The sequence below is a fragment of the Podarcis liolepis genome, assembly GCF_965112155.1.
Source record: "Podarcis liolepis genome assembly, chromosome: 4".
NCBI classification, from domain to species: domain Eukaryota; kingdom Metazoa; phylum Chordata; class Lepidosauria; order Squamata; family Lacertidae; genus Podarcis; species Podarcis liolepis.
In genome coordinates, this window is record NC_139558.1 from 102,508,814 (window position 1) to 102,522,092 (window position 13,279).

Below are 13,279 nucleotides of genomic sequence, written 5' to 3' on the forward strand. Positions count from 1 at the left end.
ATGTGGGGGGTCAGACTATTTTTTTGGGGGGGGTGAACCATATGGGGGGGAATGAACGAATTCCTATACCCCACAAATAACCCAGAGATGCATTTTAAATAAAAGGACACATTCTACTCATGTAAAAACATGCTGATTCCTGAATCATCCATGGGCTGGATTGAGAAGACGATTGGGCCACATCCCATCCCCAGGCCTTAGTTTGCCTACCGCTGGCCTGGGGAGCCACATGCTGGTTAAAGGAGGCCAGGATTAGCCCCCAAGGCCTGGGATGTCCCTCCTCCCCTGCAATAGGGCTTGGAATCCAGGAGAAAACTCTTGCCAGGTGCTCAGGGATGGACTCACCTGTCCCCATGTCCTTCTCTTTGCAGATGTGCTGTGGTTGCACATCTCTCCCCCAGGGGTGAGAACTGGAGCAGGGACCCAGACCTGCCCTCCTTGCCCCCCACTCTGCCCTCTCGGATGTGGAGAAGCCCTCCCTTTGTGAGGAACTGACAGCCTGACTTTTGCCTTTCAGCTGCTGCAGGAAGATCCAGCCTCTCCTGAGCTGCAGAGGGTGAGGGTTAGAGAGGCGAGTCACCAGAGGATCGGGGCCGCCCTATGCCTCATGGAGGATAAAAGCCGGCCAGCCCCAGTTCCAAGTTGCAGAAGCAACATTGATGGTTGCTAGTTCCTGCCTGAGCTCCTGACCCGCCCTGGCTCCCTGCTTGCAAGCCTGTTCCTGACTTCACCCAACTCCCTGCCCTGCACCCAGCTTCAGCTACTACGGACTGTCTCCACGTTGCATCTTTCACCACGGACCGGACTTGGATCTAGCCTCTCGGGTAACCCACAGGACCAGCACAGTTTGCTCCCGCCACATCCGCACTCCCCCTTCGTTCGGGTGCGTTCGGGAGGAACCAGAAGCCATGGCTGACCAGGCGGCTGCACTGGTGGCATTGGCTCATGAAAACCAGGTTTTGACCCACACCGTTCAGCACCTAAGCAATGCAGTTACAGCGCTTCAGCAGCGTTTGGACACGTTACCAACTCCTGGAGCTGACGCCCCAGCTTCTGGCAAGTACCCAGTGGCCCTGCCAGAGAAATTCAATGGGTCCCTGGCCAGCTTTCCCATGTTTCTTGCCCAAGCCAAGCTGTATATTCAGGGGCGAGCCCGGAATTTCCCCGATGACAGCACCAAGGTGCAGTTCCTGATCAGCTTGCTGAAGGACCGGGTAGCCAAGTGGGCATTGCCGCTGCTCCGGCAAAACTCTCCCTTGCTGACAGACTATACAGCATTTTGCACCCATCTCGAAACCGCGTTCAGCAACCCTCAGAAGGGGAGTCAAGCCAATCGGGCGATTCGGCGGTTGAAACAGGACAAGTCCACAGTGGCCGCCTACGCCACAGAATTTCGACTGTTGGCACAGGACTTGTCCTGGAATGACTGCAACCTTCAGGACCAGTATCTCGAGGGGCTTTCGGATGAGATACTGGACCAGCTGGCCATGATGGATCGCCCCACCACACTGGACACCCTCATTCAATGGAGGCTGCAGATAGACGATCGGTTGGAGGACCGTCGCCAGGCTCAGGGCCGCCAGCACTCCTGGCTCCCGTCCTTCCCAGCAGTCCCACGGCCACAGCCAAGTCACTGGAGGAGCCAATGCAGCTTGGGGCAGCGCGGCCTCGCCTCTCCCCCTTGGAGAAGACTCGGCGTCTGGAGGGGAACCTGTGTCTCTACTGCGGCGGGAGTGGACACTATGCCCAATCTTGTCCTGAGAAAACGCCGGCCACAGGGAAATGGCCAACCCCAGTAGCCGATGGCCCAGGCTACCTGGGGTCCCAAACATCACATGATGGGCCCTCACCGGTGGAATTGCAACACCTCATAGTTCTGGTGCGTCTATATTCCCCTGGTGGGCCCTGGATTCTCACCCACACTCTGGTAGATTCAGGGGCAACCCGCTCCTATATGGACTCTGCCTTTGCCACCTGTCATCAGGTGCCACACCAGGACAAGCCAGAACCGGTACGGGTGGAGGCAATTGACGGACGGCTTCTGCACTCCGGGGCCATTACTCAGGAGACTCAGCCCTTGGTCCTGTGTCACCAGCAGCACCGGGAGGTGCGCACCTTGGACATTTCCACCATGCCCCGGTTTCCCCTGGTGCTCGGGATGGACTGGCTGGAATCTCACAATGTTCAGATCGACTGGGTCAATCAGACTGTGCACTTCCCAGACCCGTGTCCCCATGCTCGGTCCGAGATGCTAGCAGCTGCCCCCACAGGGGAAGCTGTGTAAGCGCTCCCCACTTTTTACCAGGACTACCAAGAAGTGTTTGAGGAACAGGGGGCAGACCAGCTCCCACCTCATTGGTCTTTCGACTGCAGCATAGACCTCCAGCCCGGGGTGCCCCTGCCTGTGAGCTGCCTATACTCTCTTATGGAGCCAGAGCACTAAGCCTTGCAGGACTTCCTTCGCAAGAACCTGGAGCGCGGGTTCATTCGGCGCTCTACCACGCCCACTGCCCCCCCAGTTCTCTTCATTAAGAAGTGTGGGGAGCTTTGTCCCTGCCATGATTACCAGGCCGTAAATAAGATTACCATCCCAGCCTGGTATCCCTTGCCCCTTATTGCAGAGTTGCTGGTGCGGGTACAATGGGCGCAGATGTTCACCAAGATGGACCTTCAGGGGGCCTACAATTTGATTTGGATCCGAGCCGGGGATGAGTGGAAGACAGCATTTGGGACCCAGTATGGGCAGTTCAAATACCTGGTAATTCCTTTCGGTTTGTGCAATGCACCTTCCCTGTTCCAACGGTACATCAACCACGTGTTCCAGGACTTGCTAGACAAGTACGTGGTGGTGTACCTAGATGACATTCTGATTTACTCCCACGACCCAGCTCGCCACGAGGGTCATGTCTGGTCCATGTTGCAGCGCTTGTGGGAGCAACGCCTGTATGCTAAGCTCAGCAAGTGATAGTTCCACCAGTGGTCAGTGGACTTCCTTGGTCAACAGCTCTTCCCTGATGGGGTGCAGATGGATCCCGGGAAGGTGGCAGCAGTTCGGGAATGGGCAGCACCCCAGAACCGCAAGGACCTACAGCGGTTCCTGGGGTTCGCCAACTATTACTGGACCTTCATTGTGGACTATGCTCACCGCGCCACCCCACTAACCCGACTGCTGTGCCCCAAGACACCATTCTCCTGGGACAAGGAGGCAGAGGTGGCGTTTCAGGGGTTGAAAGCCTGCCTCCAGAGGGCACCGCTTTTCAGCATCCTATGTCAGCATCGCCCTTGAGCCAGTGCCACCAACTGGACTCATCCACTTCAGCCCCGACTGGGCCAGGCGAGCTGGGGTAGCACTCCAGAGACCACCTTCTGAAAAGGAACTGGTCAAAGTGCTGTGGACTCACAGCTTAGAGTTGTGAGCACCGGATTCACTTCTAGAAGACAGTCGTTGCACAGCAGAGTATAGCAGAGCATAAACGACTCAGAGAGCAGCTCTGTAGAATATCTTCTTTATTCTATCTACAACTATAATACACAACTATATACAGAGCTAAATGAGGTCTAAATGAAAATGCTGAACTGCACTGAGTGTCTACAGCTGCTCTTTATATATATATATATATATATATATATATATATATATATATATATATATATATTTGCTTTCGTAGATTTTCACGGGTACAGGAATGCAGGTTTTGGTGTCTTCGGGTGTCTTCCCGTGTAAGAGTTGGGGTGTCTAGGCGACGTTTCGACGAGGTCTCACTCGTCATCTTCAGGCTGGTGCTTTCGGCTTCTTGTTACTGGAACAGAGCGGGATCTCAGTGTTTGAGTTCCTGTAAATACTGTAGAGGGGTGTGGTGTATTGCCTCAAAAGTTCTGGGCAGAGGGGAAGTTCCCAGGCTAGTGTTCTTTTCTTCTTTTGTTCCTTGATTACTTGAGGGATATCTTGAGTGATTTCTTGAGTGATATTCTGAGTGCCACTTAGGTGGGTCATTAGGTGTGGATTAGTTGCTAAAGCCTTCGTGTCTTGACCTCTTGAATTTGTGAAGAGTTTTTCTGGGAAGATGGCTGTACTGCACTTAGTTGTGCTTTGGCTTGGCTTCGTGTATAGGGGCGAGCTGTGGTTTTGTGCCCTGTGCCAGCCAGATCTGTGTAGGGATTGCAGGGGGGTGCAGCATCCGGAGGTGCCACTATGGTTTGGTTATTGGATGGTGTCTGTAATTTATCTGTGGAGAGGGTCTGGGTTTGGGTCTGGTGTGGTTGATTGGTGGTGGCGTTCTGTGTGCCTCTGGATCTGGTGTCGGTTTTTGTGGGGAGGGCTAATTTCCAGATGTCTGGCAGGCGGGACGTGTCGTCACGCTTGTTCATGTTGTGAGGGTGTTTCTCTATCTCGATGGCTTCCATGATTATTCTCTTGTGGTGATGTTCCATGTTAAAGAGCAATTTGGAATCTGCAAAATTAATTTCGTGTCCTGTTTCTTTCATGTGTTGGAAAAGAGAGGAAGATTTTTCTTCTTTTTTGACGGCATTCTTGTGTTCTGCGATACGTGCATTTATTCGTCTGTTTGTTTGTCCAATGTACGTGGCTGGGCAGACTTTGCAGGGTATTTCATAGACCCCTTGGTTTTCCAACTGGATTTTATCTTTGGGGTTTCTGAGGATATTGGCTATTTTTTGGTTGGTGCAAAAGGCTGTTTTGATATTGTGTTTATGGAGGATTTTGCTAATTTTATCTGTAGTGCCCTTGATATAAGGAAGGAGGGCCATGCCATTGTTTTCTTCCGTGTCTTGGTTTTTGGGGGGTGTTTCTTTTTGGATTAGCTTCTTAACCCTGTTTTGCTGGTATCCATTGGCGATTAACACATTTGAGAGATTCTGTAACTCAGTTGTCAAGTGGTCAAGTGGTCTTTGTCAGCCAGGCGTTTGGTTCTGGAGATGAGGGTCTTGGCTACGGAGTTTATTTGTGCAGGGTGGTGGTGTGATTGAGCATGTAAGTAGCGGTTGGTGTGTGTTTTTTTTCGGTAGATAGTGTGTCCTAGGGAGCCATCAGGTTTTTTGTAGATTAGGACGTCAAGGAAGGGAAGCTGGTTGTTGGCTTCTATTTCCATAGTGAATTGTATTTTGGGGTGTAGGCTGTTGAGATGTGTGAGGAAGCTATCTAGTTTTTCTTTCCCGTGTGGCCAAATTACAAAGGTGTCGTCAACATATCTGAGCCAAAGTTTGGGTTTGTGTTCTGACTTGTCTAAAGCATTGGTTTCAAAGTGTTCCATGTACAGATTTGCGATGACCGGTGAGAGGGGTGATCCCATAGGTGCTCCTTCTATCTGTTTGTATCTTTGTCCATTGTGGATGAAGTACGTGTTGGTTAGGCAGTGGTTGGTCAGGTCCAGGATGTATTCGGGGGGATTGTATTTGTTTTGGATGGCTGTCAAGGCTTCATTAATGGGCACTTGTGTGAAGAGAGATACAACATCGAAGCTCACAAGTAGGTCATCGGGATGTAGGTTTTGCTTCTTTATTGTTTCTATGAACTGGAAGGAGTTAGTAACGTGTGAAGCGATGGATTCTGCATAGGGCTGAAGTTGCTTAGCGAGAAATTTAGCGAGATTTTGTAGAGGTGAGCCTATGGAGCTGACTATTGGTCTGAGTGGTGTTCCTTCTTTGTGTATCTTGGGGAGACCGTAGAGTTTGGGGCATCTGGATGATTTTTCTCTGGGGATGATTCTTAGCTGGATTTCTTCACTGATAGGAGAGGCTTTTATTTTGGATTTGGTGGTTTTTTCCAGATAGGTGGTGGGATCTGTTTTTATAGGTTGGTAGGTAGGGTCTTGGAGTAGATTTGATAGTTTTGCTTGGTAGTCCGATGTGTTCATCACAACAGTGGCATTACCTTTGTCTGCTGGGAGAATGATTATGTTGTTGTCTTTCCTCAGGTTGGTGAGTGCTTTCTGTTCTTCTTTGTGTAAATTGCTTTTGGGTGGTTTGCTGGAGCAGAGGATGTTGGTGACTTCAAGTCTGATTTTATTGGCTTCATCTGGGTTGATTTTGGTTAGGCTAGCTTCGACTCCGCATATGATGTTTTCCGTGGGGATGCGTCTCGGGGCGACTGCAAAGTTGAAACCTTTGGAGAGTACTTTGGTTTCAGTTGAGGTGAGGATCCTGTCTGATATGTTATGTACTGTTTGTTTCATGGGTTGTTGTGGAGGGTGGCTGGGCTTCTGGCGTTTCTCTAGTTTGTGGAGTTTGTTGGTGTGTCTGTCTGTCTTATGTGTCTGTCTGTCTTATGTGAGGTCTCAGTTTCAGCCTTTTGCACCAACCAAAAAATAGCCAATATCCTCAGAAACCCCAAAGATAAAATCCAGTTGGAAAACCAAGGGGTCTATGAAATACCCTGCAAAGTCTGCCCAGCCACGTACATTGGACAAACAAACAGACGAATAAATGCACGTATCGCAGAACACAAGAATGCCGTCAAAAAAGAAGAAAAATCTTCCTCTCTTTTCCAACACATGAAAGAAACAGGACACGAAATTAATTTTGCAGATTCCAAATTGCTCTTTAACATGGAACATCACCACAAGAGAATAATCATGGAAGCCATCGAGATAGAGAAACACCCTCACAACATGAACAAGCGTGACGACACGTCCCGCCTGCCAGACATCTGGAAATTAGCCCTCCCCACAAAAACCGACACCAGATCCAGAGGCACACAGAACGCCACCACCAATCAACCACACCAGACCCAAACCCAGACCCTCTCCACAGATAAATTACAGACACCATCCAGTAACCAAACCATAGTGGCACCTCCGGATGCTGCACCCCCCTGCAATCCCTACACAGATCTGGCTGGCACAGGGCACAAAACCACAGCTCGCCCCTATACACGAAGCCAAGCCAAAGCACAACTAAGTGCAGTACAGCCATCTTCCCAGAAAAACTCTTCACAAATTCAAGAGGTCAAGACACGAAGGCTTTAGCAACTAATCCACACCTAATGACCCACCTAAGTGGTACTCAGAATATCACTCAAGAAATCACTCAAGATATCCCTCAAGTAATCAAGGAACAAAAGAAGAAAAGAACACTAGCCTGGGAACTTCCCCTCTGCCCAGAACTTTTGAGGCAATACACCACACCCCTCTACAGTATTTATAGGAACTCAAACACTGAGATCCCGCTCTGTTCCAGTAACAAGAAGCCGAAAGCACCAGCCTGAAGATGACGAGTGAGACCTCGTCGAAACGTCGCCTAGACACCCCAACTCTTACACGGGAAGACACCCGAAGACACCAAAACCTGCATATATATATATATATATATATATATATGCTTTCGTAGATTTTCACGGGTACAGGAATGCAGGTTTTGGTGTCTTCGGGTGTCTTCCCGTGTAAGAGTTGGGGTGTCTAGGCGACGTTTCGACGAGGTCTCACTCGTCATCTTCAGGCTGGTGCTTTCGGCTTCTTGTTACTGGAACAGAGCAGGATCTCAGTGTTTGAGTTCCTATAAATACTGTTGAGGGGGTGTGGTGTATAGCCTCAAACGTTCTGGGCAGAGAGGAAGTTCCCAGGTTAGTGTGCCTTTTCTTCTTTTGTTCCTTAATTACTTGAGGGATATCTTGAGTGATTTCTTGAGTGATATTCTGAGTACCACTTAGGTGGGTCATTAGGTGTGGATTAGTTGCTAAAGCTTTCGTGTCTTGACCTCTTGAGCTTGTGAAGAGTTTTTCTGAGAAGATGGCTGTACTGCACTTAGTTGTGCTCTGGCTTGGCTTCGTGTATAGGGGCGAGCTGTGGTTTTGTGCCCTGTGCCAGCCAGATCTGTGTAGGGATTGCAGGGGGGTGCAGCATCCGGAGGTGCCACTATGGTTTGGCTACTGGATGGTGTCTGTAATTTATCTGTGGAGAGGGTCTGGGTTTGGGTCTGGTGTGGTTGATTGGTGATGGCGTTCTGTGTGCCTCTGGTTCTGGTGTCGGTTTTTGTGGGGAGGGCTAATTTCCAGATGTCTGGCAGGCGGGACGTGTCGTCACGCTTGTTCATGTTGTGAGGGTGTTTCTCTATCTCGATGGCTTCCATGATTATTCTCTTGTGGTGATGTTCCATGTTAAAGAGCAATTTGGAATCTGCAAAATTAATTTCGTGTCCTGTTTCTTTCATGTGTTGGAAAAGAGAGGAAGTTTTTTCTTCTTTTTTGACGGCATTCTTGTGTTCTGCGATACGTGCATTTATTCGTCTGTTTGTACATTGGACAAACATCCTAATCCCTCTCGTCCCTTCGTGGTGGAGACCGACGCCTCCAGTACGGCTCTCGGTGCCGTCTTGTCCCAGCAGCACGGACCTGATGCGCTGCTGTTACTCTGCGCCTACTATTCCTGCCAGCTTCTTCTGGCGGAGATTGCGGGGCTGGCAACGGGGAGGAGCGATCTTCTCCCCGCCGCCCCTTGCTTCAAAAGAGGTCCGGGGACAGCGGGGAAGACGCGCTGCGTTTCCCTGCTGTCCCCGGAGCTTGCAGGGCAAGCTTTGTTTTGCGAAGCAAGCCCATAGGGAAATTTGTCTTGCGAAGCAACTCGAAAACGAAAAAACCTTTCGTCTTGCGAGTTTTTCGTCTCGCGAGGCGTTCGTCTTGCAGGGCACCACTGTATGATGTTTCTGGGGGTGGTCTTGGACTCCAGGGCGGGCAATTAAAAATATCTATATAAGGGCTTGCATGCAGGGCTCGGGGTCCTCCTCCTCTCTCTTGCGTGTGGGGGAGCACCCTGTTGCAACAGTTAATAAAGAACAGGCTTACTAGCTGCTTTGCTTCTTAATATTCTCTGGTTGGTCTGTTATTTTCTCCTACCGATAGAGAACGTACAAAAGGACTGTATATGGGCTCTTGGGTACCCCATAAGGAAAAGGGTACTCTTTTACTTAGCTCACCTGCAATCATGTGTGGTGAGTTAGCAATTCACTCCTCCCGTTGCTGGATATGTGGCTAGTATGTCACATGCCCGTTTACTTTCCTAGGATTGGGAAGTGTAAGAACGGAAGTCAGTCTTATCTCTTCCGCTCTGCTGTGCTTTTGCACTGTTCTTTGTCTCCCTGTCTGTTGTTGAAGAAGAGGGTGCAATTATGATCCGTTTGGTGTCGTGCGCAAATGTGATGATCATCCCCTCATTTCCTTCATCCAAGTCACTTATCAAGACGTTGAACAACAGCGGGCCCAGGACAGAACCCTGCAGCACCCCTCTGGTCACTTTTCCCCAGGATGAGGAGGATCCATGAAGGAGTCCTCTTTGGGTTTGGTCCGTCAAATCCACCTAACAGTTACCTCATTCAGTCTCATTTTACCAGCATCCTCACATAAATATCACAGAGGACTTTGTCAAAAGCCTTACTGAAATCAAAATACACAATTTCCACAGCAGTCCACTGATCAACAAAGTTTATAACTCCATCCAAAAAAAGAAAAGAAAGGGAGAGATTTCTCTGGCTTGGCTTGTTTTTGAGAAAGCCATGCTTTCATCCTGTATGTTTATATTGTAAAATCTTCAGATAAATTTTAAAAAGGATAAATGAGGATATAGACAAGCTGGAACATGTGCAAAGGGAGGCGATTTATGTATTTATTTAATTTGTAAACCGCCCGACCCAGTGGTGCCAACTTAAATAAAATATTGGTGTGGGGCCAGGTAAGGGCCACCTTGCACTATCAATCACATGATGCATGCACACCATTTGAATGGCAAGGTCTATAATGGCAGCGACTTTTTAAAAAAGTAGTATTTTGAGCCCGTAGCTCAATTTCCCAGCAGCTCCCCTTGCCCCAGAGAACACTTCTAGCACTCCATCTCCTCTACCTGTGGCATTGTTCAGCAGTGGGGATAGTGACCTCTTCACACCAGATGTCCATTTGGTATGGCCCTTTCCAAGTTTGTCTTTCATTTGTTCTCCTATGTGTGTTGCCAATAGAAGCCAAAATTCTGTGGGTACTCTAGGTGGTGCAGAAAGCTGGTTTTGGACTACACCTCCCATCATCCCTAGCTAGCCGGACCAATGGGGAGGGATGATGGAAACTGAAGTCCCAGGAGCTGCAGAGGACCCAAGTTTGGGAAAGCCTCCTTTAAAGCAACTTTTGCGTTGGGACCTGTCCACATTTGTATTTTCTTGTATTTTGTTTTTCTCATGACCTTTGTGCAGTTTTTAAAATGTCTTAAAAGGGCAAATTGAAAGCGAAATTGTATGGCAAGTAGTGGAAGAATAAAAGGTTGCATTTGAAAAAAACACAAAGAAAACCTAGGGCATGGCCTCCTCAAATATTATATGGGGGGGCAAAGACCCCTAGGAATTTAAGAGTGGCTGTATTCCCTACACCCACACGTCTCGGGATGCTTAGAACATAAAAACACAAAACATCACATGTTAAAATAGCATTAGATGTCAATAAGAAAAAGGCCTGGTTAAAAAGGTGTGGATTTGCCTGGCTCCTAAAGCTGTATAATGGTTTTGCCGACCTTTGTACGGATTCTTTGATGGGAAGTGAGTTTAGAGTTAACAGTGAAGCTCTTCCCACATTCCACACACTAATAGGGTTTCTCCCCTGTATGAATTCTGTGATGGGAAGTGAGATTGGAGCTCTGACTGAAGCTCTTTCCACATTCCAAGCACTGATAGGGTTTCTCCCCTGTGTGAAGTCTCTGATGCCTAGTAAAACTGGAGCTATCAGTGAAGCTCTTTCCACATTCCACGCACTGGTAGGGTTTCTCCCCTGTATGAATTCTTTGATGGGAAGTGAGATTGGAGTTTTTAATGAAGCTCTTTCCACATTCCACGCACTGATAGGGTTTCTCCCCTGTATGTATTCTTTGATGGGAAGTGAGATGGGAGCTCTGACTGAAGCTCTTTCCACATTCCACACACTGATAGGGTTTCTCCCCTGTATGAATTCTGTGATGGGAAGTGAGATTGGAGCTATTCCTGAAGCTCTTTCCACATTCCATGCACTGATAGAGTTTCTCCCCTGTATGAATTCTGTGATAGGAAGTGAGAGAGGAGCTAACAGTGAAGCTCTTTCCACATTCCACACACTGATAGGGTTTCTCCCCTGTATGAATTCTGTGATGGGAAGTGAGAGAGGAGCTATCAGTGAAGCTCTTTCCACATTCCACACACTGATAGCGTTTCTCCCCTGTATGAATTCTTTGATGGGAAGTGAGATCGGAGTTTTTAATGAAGCTCTTTCCACATTCCACGCACTGATAGGGTTTCTCCCCTGTATGCATTCTTTGATGGGAAGTGAGATGGGAGCTCTGACTGAAGCTCTTTCCACATTCCACACACTGATAGGGTTTCTCCCCTGTATGAATTCTGTGATGGGAAGTGAGATTGGAGCTATTCCTGAAGCTCTTTCCACATTCCATGCACTGATAGAGTTTCTCCCCTGTATGAATTCTGTGATGGGAAGTGAGAGAGGAGCTAACAGTGAAGCTCTTTCCACATTCCACACACTGATAGGGTTTCTCCCCTGTATGAATTCTGTGATGGGAAGTGAGATTGGAGCTATTCCTGAAGCTCTTTCCACATTCCAAGCACTGATAGGGTTTCTCCCATGTGTGAAGTCTCTGATGCCTAGTGAAACTGGAGCTATCAGTGAAGCTCTTTCCACATTCCACGCACTGATAGGGTTTCTCCCCTGTATGAATTCTTTGATGGGAAGTGAGATCAGAGTTTTTAATGAAGCTCTTTCCACATTCCACGCACTGATAGGGTTTCTCCCCTGTATGTATTCTTTGATGGGAAGTGAGATGGGAGCTCTGACTGAAGCTCTTTCCACATTCCACACACTGGTAGGGTTTCTCCCCTGTATGAATTCTGTGATGGGAAGTGAGATGGGAGCTCTGACTGAAGCTCTTTCCACATTCCATGCACTGATAGAGTTTCTCCCCTGTATGAATTCTGTAATGGGAAGTGAGAGAGGAGCTAACAGTGAAGCTCTTTCCACATTCCACACACTGATAGGGTTTCTCCCCTGTATGAATTCTGTGATGGGAAGTGAGAGAGGAGCTATCAGTGAAGCTCTTTCCACGTTCCACACACTGATAGCGTTTCTCCCTTGTATGGATTCTTTGATGGGAAGTGAGATTGGAGCTCTTCCTGAAGCTCTTTCCACATTCCACGCACTGAGAGGGTTTCTCCCCTGTATGAATTATCTGATGGGAAGTGAGAGAGGAGCTATCTGTGAAGCTCTTTCCACATTCCACACACTGATAGGGTTTCTCCCTTGTATGAATTCTTTGATGGGAACTGAGATTGGAGCTATTCCTGAAGCTCTTTCCACATTCCATGCACTGATAGAGTATCTTTCCAATGAGATTTTGCTGATGGGAAGTGGAATTGGAGCTCTGACTGCAGCTTTCTCCATGCTCCAATTTTTTTTGTGGTTTCTCCTCTCTGGGGATTTTTTCGTGGTCACCTTTGTCCACAATTTCCAATTCATCACAATCTGCATCGGAGACAAAAAGGGATTAGAGCCTCAGGAACAAATGGAGAAGAACTGAAGGGAGTTGCATGTGTGTTCATTACCTGTGTTGTTTGTTTAATATGAGATTCGGATGAGCTGTTGAATGTTGCTTTGTTTATATAAAGTAGGGGTGAAAATTGTGGACGATTTTTGGAAAAATGTGTATTTCAGAGGTTTGATGGCTTGTAACACCACTTCCTTTGGAGTAATGTCATAAAATTATATATCAATGGAAAGATAATTTGATCAAGAATGCAATCCAACAAGGTTGTTCAATTACCTGTATTTAATCAAATGTTATAGCCAAATAACCAGAAAAAGGAAGCACAACTTGCTTAAGTTGACTTTTGTCAGTGTGTTATGTGATTGCTATCAAGTAGGTTGGTTTTTTGTGTTCTTTCATTTAGTGAGGGTGTAAAACATAATAAAATTATAGAAATGGCACAAAGAGTTGAATGGTCCCCAGAAAGTGATGTAAGATTGTACTATTAAGTGAACAAGGCTACAGTTATGAAGAAATTAGTAGAAGAGAGATTGGGGAAAACTTAACCAAAGTTGGCCTTTCTATATTTTTGAAGAGGTATAAGGAGACTTAGTCACTACAAAATCAGACTTGTTAAGGCAGGGAAAGGTGTACAAAGGCAAGTGACGATGGACGAGTGGAGAGACTTTGCCTACAAGACAGAAGAAAATAATCTGGGTGTATACAAGATGACATGGCGCAATGTAATGGGAAGTTGAGTGCAAGGACTGGTCTAAATGTTAGAATTCTAA

At 47.7% G+C, this 13,279-nt stretch overlaps 1 protein-coding gene across 2 annotated transcripts in view; it reads right to left on the bottom strand.

Annotated features, from left to right (window-relative positions):
- Positions 1 to 9,413: 9,413 nt before the first annotated feature.
- The window catches only part of LOC310705117 (uncharacterized protein), a 134,768-nt gene continuing 130,902 nt past the window's right edge, over positions 9,414 to 13,279 (bottom strand). For both annotated transcript variants that reach the window (XM_083499565.1, XM_083499564.1), the window contains one exon: positions 9,414 to 12,487. In XM_083499565.1, the coding sequence (XP_083355691.1) occupies positions 10,569 to 12,487 (1,919 nt within the window). In that variant the 3' untranslated portion in view covers positions 9,414 to 10,568. The remainder of the gene's footprint in view (positions 12,488 to 13,279) is intronic.